The 19735-nt window shown below is 50.4% G+C and overlaps 1 protein-coding gene across 1 annotated transcript in view; it reads right to left on the reverse strand.

Annotated features, from left to right (window-relative positions):
* The window catches only part of Evc2 (EvC ciliary complex subunit 2), an 85591-nt gene that overhangs the window by 57665 nt on the left and 8191 nt on the right, over positions 1 to 19735 (reverse strand). Inside the window, exons 3-7 of the mRNA XM_052736051.1 lie at positions 18018 to 18204; positions 14828 to 14937; positions 14086 to 14139; positions 6571 to 6705; positions 2922 to 3061 (exon numbers count right to left, since the gene is read on the reverse strand). Coding sequence (XP_052592011.1) covers positions 2922 to 3061; positions 6571 to 6705; positions 14086 to 14139; positions 14828 to 14937; positions 18018 to 18204 — 626 coding nt within the window. The remainder of the gene's footprint in view (positions 1 to 2921; positions 3062 to 6570; positions 6706 to 14085; positions 14140 to 14827; positions 14938 to 18017; positions 18205 to 19735) is intronic.

The raw sequence follows: 19735 nt of genomic DNA on the forward strand, positions 1-19735 counted from the left end.
TTAAGCCTGAGCTGGGGAGTGGGGATGGCGAGATGACTCAGAGGTTAAGACCACTACCTTCGAAACTCCCAGGAATCCCCAAGGATGACCCCAGCTACGACTCCTAGCAATAGTGGAGAGGGTGCCTGAACTGGCCTTGTCTGTAATCAGATTGGTGACTACCCAAATTGTCATCAGGGAGCCTTCATCCAGTAACTGATGGAAACAGACGCAGAGATTCACAGCCAAGTACTGGGCTGAGCTCTGAGAGTCCAGTTGAAGAGAGGGAGGAAAGATTATATGAGCAAGGCGGGTCAAGATAAGGACTGGGAAACCCACAGAGACAGCTAACTGAGCTTGTGGGAGCTCAGGGACTCTGGACTAACAGCTAGGGAGCCTGCATGGGACCGACCTAGGCCCCCTGCATGTGGGTGACAGTTGTGTAGCTTGGTCTGTTTCTGGGGCCCCCTAGTAGTCGGATCAGGATCTGTCCCTGGTACATGAGCTTTTTGGAAACTATTCCCCATGCTGGGATGCCTCACCCAACCTTGACGCAGGGGGAGGAGATTGATCCTGCCTCAACTTGATATGCCATGCTTGGTTGACTCCAATGGGAGGCCTGCCCCTTTCTGAAGGGAGGAGGAGTGGATTGGGGGGCGGGGTAGACAGGAGGTGGGAGAGGGAACAGGAAGAGAGAAGGGAGAGGAAACTGTGGTTGGTATGTAAAATAAATGCAAAATTTTAATTATAAAAATTTTTTAAAGAAGACCACTGGCTGCTCTTCTAGAGGACTTGTGTTCAATTCCCAGCACCCACATGGCAGCTCACAACCATCTGTAACTCCAGCCCCATGGGATTCAACATCTCCTTCTGGCCTCTGTGGGCACCAGACCCATGCATGCTGCTCAGACACACATGCAGGCAGATCACCCATAATAATGAAATAATTTTTACGACTGAGCTGGCGAAGGAGGGTGAGGCTCTGAGAGGAGGGGCCAATTTTACTCTGAGGCTGAATCTCACAGCCACGCTTGCTCATCGGTGTGAAACGCTCCTCAGACAAAATAAGATCAGCAACCACGGAGAAACAAAGAGACAGCCCCAGAGCCTGAGAGTCACTAAGAATGTCGACACGCCCACATCAGAATTAGCAAGCTGCAACACCATAGAGAGCTGCCTCTGACGGGATGGAGGAGGGCTGGGCTCCTGACACCCTTCACATCGGGAATCAAAAGAGGGCAACACACTCCTGCTGAAGAGGGCTACTTCACTGGGTCAGAAGCATGCGGAGTCCTGTGTATGTGCAAATTAAACACCCAGCTGTTGATTATCCAAATCAAATCATCCCACTCAACTCTTCATTCATACTGGGGGGGGGGGCAGGCTAACATCTGACTTTTGGCTAGGAAATGCTTTGATAATTGCTTGTGTTCATATCACAATATATGAGGTGGTATTTTTGAGTTCCTGCCAAGGGCTTGCCTCCCAGCTGCCCACCCATCTCTGCCTTCTTAAGACAAGGTGGCAAATTTTAATTGCCATCCCTGGCATTCCAATTAGAGAATCGAGCAAAAATGAAGAAGGGCTGTGAACAGCTGTACAAAGCCTAAATATCCAATCCCTGCACACTACCCTGAAAGCCACAAGTGGATGGAGGCCTGAGCCTCACCACTGTGTGAGGCTGGTCCTGTGCACCCAAGGCTCCCGGCCTGGCTGCTCACAGAGATACTGAACAAGAGGAGCATCCCCCAAGTAGGACAGAGTCTACACTGCCAAGGTCAAGTAGCTCACAAAGCACCATGAGTCAGACTCAGTACAACGTCTGTCCCAGGAGGAGATACAGCTGAAATGCTCTACCTTGGACCCACACTATGTGCCATGGAACATAGGTTCCTAAACCCAGGGACACAGGCCCAGCACTGCTTAGTTGGCTCTGCTTCTAGGTCCTCCCCTGCTCAGTGTTAGTTCCTCTGTGTGTGTGTGTGTGTGTGTGTGTGTGTGTGTGTGTGTGTGTGTGTGTACCAGAGGACAACCTCAGGTGTTATTTCACAGGAGTCATCTACCTTGCTCTAAGAGACAGGGTCTCTCACTAGCTTACCGGTTAGGCTAGGCTGGCTGGCCAGTGAGCCTTAAGGATATGTCTGTCCCCACTTCCTCGGCTCTGGGGTTATAACTGTTGAGAACCCTGTTGACTATTAGCTGTGTCCCTGGAAAGGCTTCCTAACCTCCAAGTTCTCATGTAATTGGAAAACAACACTCCCCTCAGTCACCACATCCCACCACACCTCACCCCACCCCACCTCATCTCACCCAACTTCACCTCACCCCACTCATCCCACCCCACCCTACCCCACCAAACCTCACCTCACCTCACTCCCTCACCTCACCCCACCCCACTCCACCCCACCCCACCTCACTCCTACCCCACTCCCAAGGTGTTTCTGAAGTCCTGGGTTCATTCCCTTCTTTTTCACCCAGGGTTTGGTAGGATGTTCTGTTGGGCACACGGCACTGCGGGTCTTTATCAACAATACAGAGTTCTCCCCAGCAAACCACAGCCGGCACTGTGCCGGCCTCCTTTTCAAACAGATGTTTCTTCCCTTTCAAACACCCAGCACACTCAGCATGATTTCACAAATGCCCCTTGCTCCTTCCCATCCTTCTGTCTCTCTTTCCTCCTTCAGCCTGAAGTATTTCCCCTCCCTCCACTTGGGCACCTCTAACAGGAGTGAAGATGTCACCTCCTCCAGGGAGCATTTCCAGGGCTCCGGAAGCCCCTCCTTCTTCTGCATCCAGCCGGCCCAATAATATTCAGTGCGTAACAGCACTACCATTCTGACCACCAAGTGATTAATGGACGACCAAGTGACCATAAGGACACTTTGTATTTACTGCTGCCAACCCATCACCTCCCAAGAGCGGATAAGACTGAGGACCCTTACTCTTCTAAGGCTTGAAGCATGCCCCCGTGATCCTCAGAAGTCAGGATGTCAATCACTTGGTCATTGAGGGAAAGATCCTGGCTCACACCATTAGCAGAGGTGAAGGGTGAGGGCTCCAGCTTGTTCTCAGGGCGCCGAACCTGTAGAAGTGGAGAGACAGCTGAGTTGGCCTGCCGGGGAACACGGCATGCTGGGAGGGAAGACAAGGCTGTATAGTCAGAGAGGCTGGCCTCCTCCCACCTCAGACCAGCCCCTGTCCTAGTCAGAGTCTATACTGTCTCACCACATGAAAAAGATGCTGATTTCAACGGCCTCACACAAGTGTGCTGAGGAGATAAAACAACTACATGCAAAGACATAACCATAACTACTCTGCTCCTGAGACTGGGGGATAGCTCAGTCAGGAAAGTGCTTGCCACTCAAATGTGAGGACCTGAGTTCAAGCCCTAAAACCCACATTTTTAGAAGGCTGGGCAGAGAGGCAGAAACAGACAGACCCCTGGGGCCCACAGCTAGCCAGCTAGCCTATCCAACTGGTGAGTTCCAGGTTAATAAGAGACCTTGCCTCAAAAAACAAGGTGGGCTGGGTGGTGGTGGTGGCACATACCTTTAATCCCAGCACTCAGGAGGCAGAGGCAGACGGATCTCTGTAAGTTTGAGGCCAGCCTGGTGTACAGAGTGAGTTCCAGGACAGCCAGGGCTACACAGAGAAACTGTCTTAAAAAAACAAAATCAAAACAAAACAAAAAATAATAAAATAAAATAAAAACAAGGTGGGAGGTGCCTGAGGAGAACATATGCACACAGGAACAAGTGAGTACATGCACTGTGCGTGCGCAAGCGCGTGCAGACACACACACACACACACACACACACACACACACACACACACATACACGCATGCACGCACGCACGCACGCACGCACACAGAGGCAGAACAGGCAGAGGTCAAGGAGGATCAGGGTGAAACAGTGTCTTCTGGAAATGACAGGATATGGTTGCCTGCACACGACCTGCACAAGATCAAGCCGGTCAACATTTCACCATAGAGGAGAGAGAGGCTTGTGAACCCTCACCCCTAAGAAACTATTGACAGCTAATGGCTTCTTGGGGAGACAGGGACAGTTTTCTTTAGGAGTATGACCCTGGTAGATTGACTCTGCTCCACTGAATGGCCCCACACCTGGGAGTGTATAGGGAACACACACCTGACTCAGGAGATTTTTTTTTAAGTTAGGGATGGACTTGGGAAAAGTTAGGAGGAGGACTGGAAAATGGATATGATCAAAATACATTATGTGAAAGTCCCAAAGAATTAATAAAATATATATTTAAAATGACAGAGAAATAATTTTTAAAGTCCTTCATTATCATCCTCCCCATCAGAGGGAAACTGCTAAGTGGCCTCCTCAACCTGGACGTGATGTTCCTGGCTGCTCCCTGATGAGCACACAGGTCTGTGAGATGAAGACACACGGCCACAGCCTGCAGGGAGATTGACTCTGAGGCTGGTTTTGCCCTATCCAGTCCCTCAGGCAAGTTGGCTCCAGGTGTCTGTCTCTGATGGCACTCAGAACACACCTGGCATTGTTGATGACCCTCTCCTCCTGCCATGCCCTGGAGGTATTATTTCCTAGAATGGAGTGACTTTGAGTCTGGCTTCAGGGTGTACTCCTGTGGAAATGCAGACTGAAAGAGCTTAGGTCTAAAAGGTCCTGTGTGAAGTCTCTCAAAGCAAGTAGAGCACCCAGAGAGATTGCAATCTACCAGGACGTACCCACAATGATTCCTGGACAAGTAGATGCTTGGTTTATGTTTAAAGAAGAGGACAGAGACACACGAGGAGAAGATGGGGGAAGGAAATGGAAAAGCCCATCAATGTGAGCAAGAAGAGCTCAGCTCCCTAAGGAAAGCTAGTCACTGGGTACATCCAGAGGGGTAGGTGAGGGGTCGGAGGAAATGAGGCACAGGTTAGGTCACGGGGGACACACAAGCCAGACCAAGGAGTTTGGCTCCATCCAGCAGGTGGCATAGAATAGAGCTGGAATTGGGAGTAGCAAGAACACACCCACCCTACAGGTCGAGTGCTAAAATGTAAGGTTCTTACACCTGGCAACAGTTAAAACATCCATCAGCTAAATATGAAGTCAACCTAAGTGTTCATCACACATAAACACACAATGGGTGGAACATTATTTAGCCATAAAAAGCACCATTCCATCTGTCTTAGTTACTGTTCTACTGTTGTGAAGAGACAGCATAACCAAGGTAACTCTTAAAGTATTTAATTAGGACCTTGCTTACAGTTTGAGAGGGGTAGTCTGCTGTGGGATGTTCTGTATGGCAAATGTGTTGCTAATTAGTCAATAAATAAAACACTGATTGGCCATTGGCTAGGCAGGAAGTGTAGGCGGGACAAGGAGGAGAATAAAGCTGGGAAGTGGAAGGCTGAGTCAGAGAGACACTGCCAGCTGCCACGATGACAAACAGCATGTGAAGATGCCGGTAAGCCACGAGCCATGTGGCAAGGTATAGATTTATAGAAATGGATTAACTTAAGCTGTAAGAACAGTTAGCAAGAAGCCTGCCACGGCCATACAGTTTGTAACCAATATAAGTCTCTGTGTTTACTTGGTTGGGTTTGAGCGGCTGTGGGACTGGCAGGTGAGAGAGATTTGTCCCGACTGTGGGTCAGGCAGGAAAACTCAAGCTACAGTAGTCCATAATCATCATGATGGGAAACAGATAGTCATGATGCAGGGGCAGTAGCCGGGAGTTTTACATCCTGATCCACAGGCAGAGAAGGAGAGAGAGACTAGGCCTGGTGTGGGCTTTTTAAACCTCAAAGCCCATCCCCAGTGAAACACCTCCTCAGTCCCATTAACTGGAGACCAAGCATACACATATATGAGCCTATCGGGGCCATTCTCATTCAAACCACCACACTGTCAACACACGGGTGGACCCCGAGGATGTTACAGCGAACTAAGCCAAGCACTGCTCTCCATCACATGTGGACTCTAAAAAAGATGATTCCTTAGAGGTTGAGCATAGTGATGGTTAGCAGGGGTGCAGGGGAGGAGACTGGGAGAGGCTGTCCAGGGCAGGCAGGAGGAAAATGCTGGGCAGTTCCATAGCACAGGGTGGCAGTCTGGTCACCAAGAAGGTGCCACATATTTCACACCAGCTCGAAGAGAGTCTGAACATTTCCTCACAGGAAGAAAGGGTGAATGCCTGAGGGGACGGGTGTGCCATGCTCAACTGATCACTACACACTGTGTGAATGTGTCAACCTATCACATTCTACCAGATAAATTCACACAATTATGTGTTAATTAAGAATAATTTTTTTTAGGGAACCATCCTAGGAGCTTTTGCTTAATTAATGAATTAATGAATTAATTTCCCTATTTACTGGCAATGCTGTGGATTGGCCTGGTAAAGGCTAGGCAACTTGCTCTACCACTGAGATGCATCCCCAGCCCCAGGGTGAAGGGTGGAGTTGTGTCCCCGAAGAAGCAAACCTGAGCTTCTATCCTTAGCTCCCAAGTGGGGTCTGACATGGTCCAGAGTTGAGACACATCATGATGAAGGATGAATGTCCACTTACACCACTGCCTACTAAAACATCCCTGAGAAGGAGACTCACCCGGCATCTGGCCAGCACACTTCCCTGCAGACACCGACCCTGTGCCAGGAAGAACAGGGCCACCAAGGTCAGCACGAGGGAGATGAGGAAGGCTGCGATGAAGCCTGCTGCATGGAGGCCATGGTTAGGTAGAACCTGCATAAAGAGAAAGGAGTCTGAGGTTCCCTCCTGCTTCCACCACCTGACTCCCAGTCAGGTAGATGACCCCCAAGGTAGCAGAAATCATAGAAATACCCAGAGTCTACAAACCACAGAGATGGGAGGCAGGAGAGTGGCTGCCAGGGGCTGGGAGGGAAGGGATGAGAGCAACTGCTTATAGGTAATGAATTTCCCCTGGAAGTGATGTGAATGTTCTGGAACTATATAGTAGTAATGGGTTTGCAATACTTGATTCACACACTATCAATGCCAATAAATTGCCTATTTTGTTATTGTGTGTACACATACATGAATATGTACACACACACACACACACACACACACACACACGCACGCACGCACGCACGCACGCACGCACGCACGCACGCATGCATATACATGTAGCATCCACACTACAAAAGCTGAAGACCTCACCACATGTCAGAACATCTGTTTAGGGATTTGTTTTGTTTTTAACTTGATTTACTTTTATTTTATGTGCATTGCATGTATGTCTGTGTGAGGATGTTGGGTCCCATGCAATTGGAATTATAGACAGTTGTGAGCTACCATGTAGGTACTGGGAGTTGAACCTGGGTCCTCTGGAAGGCAAGGCAGTGCTCTTAACTGCAGAGCCATCTCAGGGCATCTGAACTGCCATTACTACTGCAAGCAGAGAAGGGCTCGTGGTAGAGGAACACTTGGGCAACAGTAAGTGGATGTAGGGCTGAGTGACAGAATGCATGTGAGGATATAAAAGCTGACAGTGGCCTTGGATGATCTGTGCCAGTGACACCCCTCTACTGGGGAGAGACAGGAACCCAAACTGAGGCTGTTCAAGTATTAGATCCAGCCTCCTCAAGTCAGCATCCTTAAATGTCCCCACGAACAGCACAGCCAAAGCCCACCACTAACCACTGTCAGCACAGATGTTGGGACACAAGCGGACCTAGGCTGCAATATCTAGGCAGGAAGCAAAAAAAAATGGTGGCTGTGACAGCCTCCACCCCCAGAGCACGTTAACTCCCCCCCCCGCCTCTTGCAAAGAATCATCGCTCACCATGCCCACCCCTCTAATCACACATTCGCTGCAACCTTGCCTTTGATGGATTCTTCATAGCATTTATGAGGAGTGATACTGCACAAAAAGGCCTTTCAAGAAGAGATGAAAAGATGGGAATTCAATACCGAGTTCCAAAGACACAATGAAGGCTCGTGTAGAAAGTTTGGCTTCAATTATGTGATAAATATATGTATAGGCTTGGAAGGCAGGAAGCTAACACGCCAGTAGTTCTCCCTGATGGTGGGACAGCTGCCATTGCTGAGCTTTTCTGTGAGGAGGAGGCTGGGTGCAGAGGGGATCTCAGGATGCTCAGTAGCCACACAGTAATCCTCCTCCCCCCCCCCAACAAACTCGGGAAAAGGGGACACACACGACTTTCCCAGAAGAGGTTTCAACAAGTTTTGCTGAAATCTTTCACTTGGCACTCCATATCCAAGGAGCAGGCAGGATGGTGGCTTGCTGCCCTGTGTCCCGATGACCTGGGGAAGTGGCGTGACAGTAAAGAGACTCTTGGCCTCCAGCTGATGCGTGGGTGTTCAGATCGACGGCAGGCAGTATCAATCACATTTCACATGTCCTAATGAAGCCTCGCGGTGATGGCTCGTCTTAGTCGTCAACTTGACTAGATCTGGAATCAACTAGGAGATAGGCGCTGGGCACAGCCATGAGGGATTTTCTTGATCAGGGCATTTGGATGGGGAGACCCATGCTTAGTGTGGTTGGTAACTTCCAGTGGCAGCCCAGATAAAAGGAGATTCAAAGGCCTCTTCTAGGCAAAGTCTCATGTCAACAAACATGTCAGGGGCCAGTCAGAGGAGTAAGCCTGACGCTGCGATGCCATGGCAGTCCAGCAGGGGGCAAACAACCTGCCTGGGGAGTAGGGATGACCAGAGTCAGAGATGCTGGTCCAAGAAATGTCTGAGAGAAAGGCCTGGGGGACCATATGGAAAACAGAGGGTCCCAGCGGCCCCTGGAGGAGACAAGGGGGTTAACTTTTCTGATGAAATATCAATAAGAAGCTCCTAAGAAAAGAGCACAGGAAGGTCTGGGTTCTTAGGAAGACAACTAAAGTCCTGTGTCGAGCTGTTGAGGAGCACTGGAGGCAGCTAGGACACTCAGGAGCTGAGGTCAGGACAACGGCCAGCGGGCTGGAAATCGATGTGGTAGAAAAAGCAATAGTGACGACATGATTACCTGCACACCGCCATCTCAACTCAAAGCCTCGTGGTTTTGCTAATAATGTGACAACTAGAAGTCTTCAAGGGCTCCCTGTAAAACCATGTGTTCAAAAATTCTCATTTCAGGCTGGAGAGACGGCTCAGCCGTTAAGAGCACTGGTTGCTCTTCCAGAGGTCCTGAGTTCAATTCCCAGCACCCACATGGCGGCTCACAACCTTCTGTAGTGAGATCTGGTGCCCTCTTGTGGCCTGAAGGGACACATGTAGGCAGAACACTGCATACCTAAGAAATAAACAAATCTTTTCATAGCTAGCCATCTGTTATGACTTCCCTCCTCTTGTTAGTTAACATATGCTAGCTACATAGTAGGCCACTTGTCTTTTATATACACTATAAATATCTCTCCATGTTTCTCGCTTATCTTTCCTGCTATTGTTTTTAAAAGTAAAATTTCCAACCGCTTATATTCAAATTCCACAGATTAACTTTCTATACATTACTTTATCTATTTAGATTTGCTCTGATTAGAACATCCACCTCTGTCGTTCTTTCAAGAGATCCACTCATTTGGCCCTACATCCAGCCAGGACACCATCTTCTCCCCATTTAATAAAGCAACACTTCACTGCATGGACACACATCCATGCAGATAAGTTCTCACTCTCCCTGGGTGGACTGCTGGCAGTGGACCCTGAATGACTCTGGCCACTGTGACCATGGGTAGAACTCTCTCTGTGTATCTTCATGGGCCCTGGGCTCCTTCCCAGAGAGCACAGCCACCTGAGGTCCTGGTGCCTGCCAGCCTGCAGTGCCCGATCCACGGGCAGCAGGAGGGTCTGGAGGAATCTGAGACCTGCAGTCCACGTCTGGCACTATGGGACACTCTGAGACTCTCCTCACCAGGGATATGGGCAGTAAACTAAAAAGAAATTTCCTAAGGCCTTCTTTTCCTTAACTGGCTTATTAGCTTGAGGCAGTAGGGTAGTTGGCGCATGCTCCGGCATGCTAGCCATACAGCAAACAGATGTATGCCATTGTTCTGCATGACAATTCTTCCAGCCACCACTCGCCCACCAATATAACCCTGTTACCTCTTCAAGAGCCCAGGTTAGACCTGCTAAACACATCCACCACCAAGGGTCCAGCCTCACTGGCATGGATCTCCCCTCAGGACTCCAGTCCCCAAGAACACTGCACTGGATCACACATATGCTTCTAGTACCACAGTGGCTCCTCTCGACATCTGAGCCTGACGCTATAATGACAGTCATTCTCACTGATCACAGAACACTGGTGATTGGTGTTGCTCTCTTACTACATAAAAATGACACCAGCAGTAGGTGCTGGTGTCCACGGCGACTTAAAGAAATACGGTGCTCTACACAGACTCACCCGCTTGCCTGGATAGATGCCGTGACATGGCTCTCATTTTACATCAGGGAAGATGAGGCCCAGATAGGCTAGAAAAATGCTGAAGGTCACACACGGTCAGCATTCAAATCGGGTCATGTGGTCTTAGAGTCTGCTACACTCACAATACTATGGAACCTCAGGCTCACACGCCTCTTGTCGCCACTGCACAGAGATCCTAGAATGGGTCCCGGAGGGTACCTGGTGGGGACAGCCTGCATCCTGCACAGGCACTTCTTCCTTCTTCCCCAAAGGCAGTGTGCAGGTGAGGAGCAGCCTGAGCTCTGGAGAAAGCCCCTCTCCATCCTTGTGGGAGGGCTGGGCCTTGGAGAAGGGGCACATCCATTAAGAGAATGTTCCCCATCACAATCATGAGGCCACCAGCCACTTCCTCAGCTGACTGGCAATTATCATCGGTGACAATCAGCTCAATCAAGGGATATTTACTGAATGATTGTCACCTACCAGGTGAGGGAGGAAAAGGAACACAGAATGCACCAGATAGGGTTACTTCCTTTGGGAGCTCTCATACCAACAAAGGAAACTGTTATCTACATCTTTGACTGTCTCACTCGGCTTCAGTCTTGCTAAAAGCCAGACCCACTCTCTTTCCATCTCTTCTGTGTGGTGCCATGGCCCCTAAGATGTGCTGAGTCTCACCGTATAGCTGTGGGACTTGCCACCTGGGATCAAAGGCCATACTGTCATCTGCTAGACCTGCAAGCAGCAGTGAACATGCCTGGCTTCGTTTCCTACTGTTCTCTAGAGGCCAGCTTGTGAGCTTGGGCCTTGGCCAGCATCTGGGGACCGACATCTGGGAGGGAGCCACCACTCACTGAGCATGTTGTGCAAACAGTGTGGTCTCTGCTGAACATCTGCCTCCTCTGGGAGTCAGAAATTGGTGTGAGCCAGGCAGAAGGTAGCTGTGTGACATTCTCCCCCTAAAAAACGTTCACAGATGCTCCGAGGGCTCATTGCTGGGGAGAGCACCTGAAGGTCACTGGGGACTTTCTCCAGACTTCCTGCCTTTCGTCTTTCTCCTTTGCTAACTTTGCTGCGTGGCTGTGTAAGTCACTCTTCTTGCTACAACAAAACCCCTGAAAACAACAACGTAAGGGAGGGAAGGCATCCTCCAGGCTCCAGTCCATCATGGCAGGGAAGACGCAGCAGGCGCTCGAGGCAGCTGGTCACATCACATCCAGTCGGGGAGCCGAGAGGGATGAACACCGCTGTGCAGCTTGCTTTTCCCACCTGCGTTCAGGGTGGGTCTTTCCTCCGCAGTTACACCTCTCTGGAGATGACCTCACAGACATGCCCAGTAGTGTGTCTTTTAAGTGATCCTGGATCCTGACAAGTTGACAGTCAAGTAGCCTTTCACTAGTTCAGTCACCAAGCCTAGGGGTGTGCTCAGAGACCATGCCATTCTAGCCATAGGATCTTGGGCAAACTACTGGAACTCGGTTTCCCCATCTGTGAAACGAAAGTGATTTAATAATGGAATCTCCCTCACACACCTGTGTCAAAGTTGGCAGGATTGAGAAATTGTGAGCTGCTCAGATCTGGCCCCTGAGATGCAGAGGGAGTATGGAGTGTTGCTGTATGGTTTGGTCACATTCAAGAGTCAGCTTTGATGGGGTTAAGGAACACCAGGGAAAATCCTGACTTTGGGTGCATTTGTGAAGATCAGCAGATGAGTCCAAACAGACCAAGAAAAAAAATATATATACCCAGAATGTGAATGTAGACAGGTGTCCCAGAACAATCCTACCTATGGGTGCACTTGGACAACACCCAGACTCACTCCATACAGTATATATGTACAGATAGTATGTACAGGTGCTATCCAGTCGGCTGGACCAGAATAGAACCAATCTAGGGGCAAGATGAATGTGTCTGTCTGTCTCCTAGCACAGGGACACATTCCTCTTGTCTGGTGCATGGAACACAGAATGCAAGACTCCCCTGCCTAAGACTGTAGGCCACACGCCAATGGGCACTAGGTCCTCAGACTTCCATCTTCAGATGAATCACATCATCAGTATCTCAGGCCCAAGGACTTCCAACTTGGACTACGCCACATGGCTGGTATGCAGGGACTTCTCAACTTCCATGGTCACGTGAGCCAGTACACACGATGGACTCACTCCCCCTCCCCCTCCCCCTCTCTCCTGGAGAAGGCTGACTAACCCACAGAGTGAGTCACACTTGTTAGACATAGGAGAATGTGTGTGTGCTAGGAAGAACCTCACTGCCAAACAGAAAAAGGAAACAGACTCCTGATGAACAGCAGAAGCAGAAAGACAGTGTTCAGGCACAATCTGGGAAGACAAACTGTCCCCAGCATCTGGGCCGGGTGGGCAACCCTGGGGACAGGAAAGAATGTGATGACTGTTGGGGATATTTGATCACACCGTATGAAGATGTCACTGCTTTACCTCACCTGCCTAAGGCACCTTCTGATTGGCTTACTAAAGAGCTGAGTGACCCATAGCTAGGCAGGAGAGGATGGGCGGAACTTCCAGGGAGAGAGAGGAACTCGGGGAAAGAATCAGAGAAGCAGGGATTCACTGGCCAGACATGGAGGACATGGGACATATAGTACTGAGCAGAGGTAACAAGCCACATGGCAAAACACAGATTAATATAAATGGGTTAATTTAAGTTTTAAGAACTAGTCAGGAACAAGCCTAAGCTAAGGCCAAGCTTTCATTATTAATAAAAAAATCTCTGTGTCATTATTCAGGAGCTGGCAGTCCAAAGACAGACCTGCTCCAGGTGACCAGCAGCACGGGTGGACAGTGGTGTTTCACCTGCCAGGCAGTGGCTGGCACATCCCACTTGGGTGGAAGGAACGGGTATTGCTTATGTTTCTGGTTTCTGACAAGAAACTGAAGGAATGGTTTATTTCGGCTCACAGTTCAGGGTACTCACAGTCCATCATGGTAGGGAAGCCACGGCCTCAGGAGCATGAGATGGCCGGTCACATTCCATCCACAGTCAGGAAGCAGAGAGGGGGTGAATACTGGTGTTCAGCAACTTCCTCCTTTGTATTCTGTTCCGTATCCCAGCCCATGGGATGGTGCCCACGTTTAAAATGGATTTTTTTTTTTCACCTCAGTTAATCTAATCTAGAAACTTCCTCACATACATGCCCAGAGGTTTGTTTCCATGGCATTGTGAATAAGAAATTTCCTCACAGGTTCACGTTTTTCAATATTTGGTCCCCAGTCGATGGCGCTGTTTGGGGGATGTTATGGAGCCTGTAGGAGGTATGGCCTTCTTGGAGGAAGCACACAGTGGGGGTGAGCTTTGAGAGTTCATAGCCTGTCTCTATTTGCTTTGTGTTTGTGGTTGAAGACATCATCTTTCAGCTTGCTGGCTCTGCAGCCATGCCTTCCTGCCATGATGGACTCTTGTCCCTCTGGAATAGTAAGCCCAAATGAATTCTTCCTTCTATATGCTACCTTGGCCACCGTGTTTTACTGCAGCAACAGAAACCGATTGCGTTTCCATGGCAATTCTAAGTCCTATCATGTTGGCACTCAGGATCAACCATCACAGAAGGTCACCAAGAGAACCACAGGGCTTAAGACCATGCATATCAGGGATGTCAAGGCCAGTGGCCAGCACCTCCCCTTGGCTCGGAGGCCAGGCCACACAGTGGCGACACAGCAGCATGGATCTAGGTGGGCATGAGGACAGGATGGATCTGAACACCATCTTACCGTTATCTTTTCTTCCACTGTGATGGTAAAGTGGGCTTTTAGCTGGGTTCTGTTCTGGGAAAGAGAGAAAAGACATGTTTCAGCCACGTGGAGTCTGATCCACAGGGAACATTTGGCACTACGTCCAACCCACACACCTGAATTCAGTGGTAACTGGCCCCTGGCTGCTGGAGAGGGCAGGGATTGTCCAACTCCTAAAGCCTCTTCAGGAAACAGTGAGGCTGAGCCTTCAGTTTCTCTACTGGAAACTGTGGGAACCTGAACCCCACATCCCGAGGGCTAAGAAGGGACACAGCTCTCTGTGGTGAACTGCGTGGAGCAGAGTGGCCTGTCTAAACTTAGGCAAGATTTTCATTTCCATGTGCCTCAGCTGCCTCATCTGAGAAATGGGAGCCATGTTGAACTCAAAGGTTGCTGGAGAAGAGACTAATTAATGTGGAACATGGACGAGAAGGGAGGGAGAGGAGGCTTTTAACAAGGAAGCTGCCTTTGTCGGTAAATGACATCATCTAGAGAAGGGAAGCTGCAAAGGAGACAGAAGGAAGGAAGGGAGGGAGGGAGGGAGGGAGGGAGGGAGGGAGGGAGGGAGGGAGGTTAGTTGAAGAGAGGAAAGGGGAGGGAGGGAGGATAAAAAGAAAGAAAGGGAGAGAGGAAGAAAGGATTGCTCCTCTGCCCTTAGGGTCAGTATTCCCAAGCACCCATCCAGGGCAGCCACAGATCCCAAGTGAGGTGACAGGGTTACCTGTGAGGAGCTCTGAAAGATGAGCAGGGCTGGAAGGTCCAGGCTCTCTCCAGTCCCAAGAGCTGTGGGGTCCAGCGAGGCCATGTAGCTGACAGAGTAGCACTCTCCCACTGCTCAGAGAGAACAAGTATAGATCAAGAAGGGGACTTGCCTCCTCACACCAGGCCACACCCCTAAATAGCCCCCACCCCTGGCCTAGCCACACCCCTGGCCCCTGCAACCCTGTACCTGCTACAGGGGTTCACCATCCCAGGCCCTCAGCAAGAAGCATCTGGATTTCATTCACCCCAGGGGATTCTGGGAGTGTTTCATTCACCCCAGGGGATTCTGGGAGTACTCCAGTGGGGAGAATAAGTTAGAATTTGCTCTAAGTCCCCCAGCCACAAGCAGACACACTCTGCTGCAGGCAGGGCTGGTCTCTCTGGCCCCTTCATCCCTCCGCAGCAAACTCTTCTGAGTTCTCACAGGAGCTCTGCCCACAGAAAGCAGGACCCTCAGCTCCTGCAGGGGTCCAGTCCAGCAGGTGGGTGAGACAGAGCTGATAGGCTAGGCCTAACTTAAGAGACAGCCAGACCACTGTGGAGGAAGCAGAGGAGATGAGCATGGAGCCTGGGAATCAGTTTGCCTGGAAACATCACCACGTCGTCCACTTTGCTTTCTTACAAGGACAAAAGTTAAGGTGGTGAGAAGGGGGAGGCATTCCCAGCCACCTCCCCAGACCATAGTTCTCACACCCAGAGCATCCCTGCACGGACCCCCAGGAGGGAGCTGAGGTTTAACATGTTAACTCTGTTCTCGTCTACAGCATGCAGGAGACACTGTGATTGTGGGGGTTGGATCAGCCAGGTGGTAAATAAAAACCACTTAGCTCTCAGCCCTCCATCTTACATCTATTTTTTTTAATAAAGGGGTGGGGCGGCAAACGATGATGATGATGATGATGATGATGATGATAATGAGGTCAGGGGTCAGAGAGGCAGGAAACTAGAGTTTGATTGCCATTGGAATTTCAGAAACATTCACTGGGTGTGGGGTTGCCTGTCTCCTAATTTGAGAGCCGGCGCTGTGTGCCCATGTGGTAGGCTCAGGAACAGGTGACTTGAACTGTGTCCTCTGGAAAGTCAGCTTCCTGGACAAAGTGAAGGCCTGACATACACAGGAGAAAACAGGACCAAGAAACAAAAGATGACATGGTGTCCACCAAACCAGGCAACTTCCCACAGGCCCGGCTGGGATGTGTTGATGCCTCCCGACCTCACTACGACCTTGACCTCACCCCGGGGGTGGCACCGTGCTTGGTGCAGGCAAGGAGAAGTGTGCCCTGTGTGGTGGAGCAGAATTTAGTGAGTACTTAGGGTGAGGCATCGCTTGGGCAGGGATATTCAAGAGATGGGTCCCCGTGGAGTTAGGAATCAGGTAGGGCTTCCTGGGAAAAACAACACTAAGGCCATTCCTCAGGGAATAGAGATGTATATGTACTGAGCAGGACGACGGGACCTCTCGGCATTGTCTGAGGAACAGGGATGGAACGGACATGATCCAAGAGGATTGAGAGTCATAGAAGAAGCTAGAAACCGAGGGGTAGGCAGTGAGACCCAGAGCTGGGAAGGACTTGAAAGGGAACCGAAGGGTGACACCAGGCCCTGACTAGGCCAAGGGCAGTGTCCCATGACCTCACTCATCCCACTACAGCATGCTCTGAGGCACCAAGATCCTCGGGATCTCTGAAGCCCAGGGTGCTCAGGGACTTTCTAGAAGCCATTCAGTCAAGCTGCCAGGCCGGACTGAATCTTAGTCTGTCTGCTCTGTCACAGCCTGTGTGCCATTCTCTGAACACCACCCTAAGAATCAATCAAGAGATTTGTTTCTGTATCATTGAAGGAAGAGCCACGGGGGGTGGCTTCGCTCAGATATAAAAAAATTAGAATCTCATTTGAACCAGGGCCACCAAACAAAGTCACCAGTAGTAGGCTCTTCCACCAGTTCCTATCAATAGCACTGCGTTAAGAAAGATTCTGAGGGCTCATCCAGGCCCAAGGGTAAGGAGAGCCATGATGAGCAGTGCACACCCCACCACAGAAGTGGCTGTGGGCAGGTGAAGGGCTGCAGAGTATAGCAGGTCCCCTGGCTGATGTGACTCAGGCTGCCTGCTTCCATTTCAGTACGGCCTTGAGCAAGCTGCCACCCACTCCAGCTTTAGTCTCTTCATTTGACCGTGAGATGTTTACCAACAAGAAAGGTGTCTCCAACTTCCTGGGAGAAAGGATGGCTCTGAAGTTACAGTCACAGCAGAATCCAGGAATGGATTTTAGTTGAACGGGGACAGCTCACTTGAGGAGGGGCTTGTGGAAGCCAGCAAGCAGTCCACATTACCAGCCGCACGTTGGCTCTGGATTGTTCCCAAAGGCCTATGTGTTGAAGGCCTGTTCCCAGGTCTATGGCACTATTGGCCGGGGGTGGGGGGTGGGGGGGGGGGCGGTGGGGGACTGTTCAAATCTTCCAGGCAACAGGGTAGACATATCCTCAGAAGGGATCACAGGACTCCATTGGCTGCCTTCTTTCTGTCACTCCCACACCACAGTAAGGTAAACTGCTCTACGTCATCACACATGGCTGTCATGTTATGTCACCCAAATCAACGGGACCTGAACCTTCTAGAACTATGAGCCAAAATGAACCTTTCTCCTTTATAAGGTACTGAGCTCAGGTTCTGTTGGAAATAGAGTACCACACCAATGAGCAACATGCTTACACATGAGGGCCGTGTCTACATATTTCATGATCACGCCTCTGAGACTGACAATAACCCACCTTTGCCTTTGTCTAGCACAACTCAAAAATATCTGTCCATCTTCCTAACCAGCAATAATTCTGGTCAACAGGGTGAGGGGTCACTATAAACTACATGTGCATCATTGGTTCACTATAATTCACACCTCTACCATTGTATCCAGCTAAAGCTGATTAAAATAAAACTGAGACTGTCTTAAAAACAACCCCCGGCACTTCTTCCCCAACTCCACCTCCGTCTAAAGCAAGCAGGAAACCCACGGTTTTAGTGGCAGACTCTGGGAGTTTCAGGGGCTCCCAGCTGGCCACGGTAAGCCAGCTCTGCTGTGGCCCTTCCTCAGAAAACACAGGAAGGCATTCTGACATATCTCCCACAGTGGCCTGGAGTGTCTGTGGTTACCTTGCAGAAACCTCTTTCTGAAAGTCTGGCGTCCGTCCTGAGTCTTATTGCCTGGCGACTCCTTTAGCGTGAGGCCAGTGATCTCATCCAGCACAAGCAGGTCCGAAAGGTTGGCTGACCTGGGCGTCTTGGTGTTGTTCACTGACAGCTGCACATGCATGGTCTGTGGTTCACTTCGCCCGGACACCTAGGGCAGGAGGAGAGTGAGTGAGGGCAGAGCCCTGTCTGCCCGGCTTCCCGTGATGACCCACAAGCCTGAGCTTCAGAGGCTCCAAGACTCTACCAGGCTCCACCTGATGTGAGAGTTAGGGGGAGCGGTTGTCAAGCTGTGGCTTAGGGGCAGTTTCAGAGAAACCAGGGCCCTGAGACGCAGTCAACTCATTCCCACAGAGAAATCTCTTGAGTTCAGAACCTAGTCAGGATGGGGTCACTGTGACACCTGGTGTTCCAAAAGAGAGGGAATAACAGCTCTGCTGGAGTCACTGGAGATGCAGCCCTGACCCCACAGTCAGATCTCGGAGGGCCATTTGCATTCCAGTGGGTCCCCTCTTCCTGGCTGGTCTTCTCCACCCAGGCTCTGCCTCACCCTAAGTGTGCCATGCTGTGTTTGAATCTGGAGCCTCCCCCGAAGGCCTGGGCATTAAAGGCCTGGCCCCCAGCTCATAGCACTGTTAGATAGTACCATCACCTGGGCCAGGGAGACGGCTCAGTGGGTCACATGCTAGATGTGTAAGTGTGAGGACCAGGGTCCGACTACTCAGAACCCATGTAAGATGCCGAGAAATAAAACAGATCCCTGGAGCAAGCTGGTTAGCTACACCAGCTGCCCTGGCGAGCTCCAGTTCTAGTGAGAGGGACTCTCTCAACAGAGAAGGTGGAGGGTGATTAACAAGGTCCCTGACATCAGCCTCTGGCTTCTGCATGCATGTGCAAACACATACACAGACACACACACACACACACACACACACACACACACACACACACACACACAAACACACACACCCCACACACAGAGGCACACAGGCGCACACACACAGAGGCACACAGGCACATACACACACACACACACACACACACATACAACCCGCACAAAGGCACACAAATACTCAAAGAAGAAGGAGGAGGAGGGGTGGGGAGCATTAACAACTTTAAGCTGCACAGCCTGATGGAAGGTTTTAGATCAAGAGCAGACAAGGCCTGTAAGGGGGTATTTCAGGACCAGAGTGTCTCTCTCTTCTTCCTTTGTTCACTTTCTGGCCACCATGAGGTGACCAGGCCTCTCCTGACATGGCTCCAGCTGTGACACACTAACAACCAAACCAAGAGACCTAACCAACCAGTCGCAGACTGGAATAGTCAAAGTTGTGGGGAGGAAAAAAAATCTTCTCTCTTTATAGTTGACAGTCTCAAGTATTCTGTTACAGAAGCTCCATGCCTACAGGAGAGCCCTGAGGATAACCCTGATGCCACAGCTGGGCCAGGATGTCCCTGCCCAGGTGCTGGAGAACCAGATCTCTCTGCAAACTCTGCTGGGTGAGACCCCTACACCCGGATCTCTCTGCAAACTCTGCTGGGTGAGATCCCTACACACCCGGGAGCTCACTCCTGCTCCTCTGTGGCTTGCTCCCTCCCTGTCTCTGCCACATTCACCTCGTTTTCCTCTCTCTGCTCTCCACCTTCCACAGTAATGATCTGTAAATGTGAGCGCTCTCCTT

The sequence above is a fragment of the Peromyscus californicus genome, unplaced genomic scaffold, assembly GCF_007827085.1.
Source record: "Peromyscus californicus insignis strain IS unplaced genomic scaffold, ASM782708v3 Scaffold_13__1_contigs__length_99412109, whole genome shotgun sequence".
NCBI lineage: Eukaryota > Metazoa > Chordata > Mammalia > Rodentia > Cricetidae > Peromyscus > Peromyscus californicus.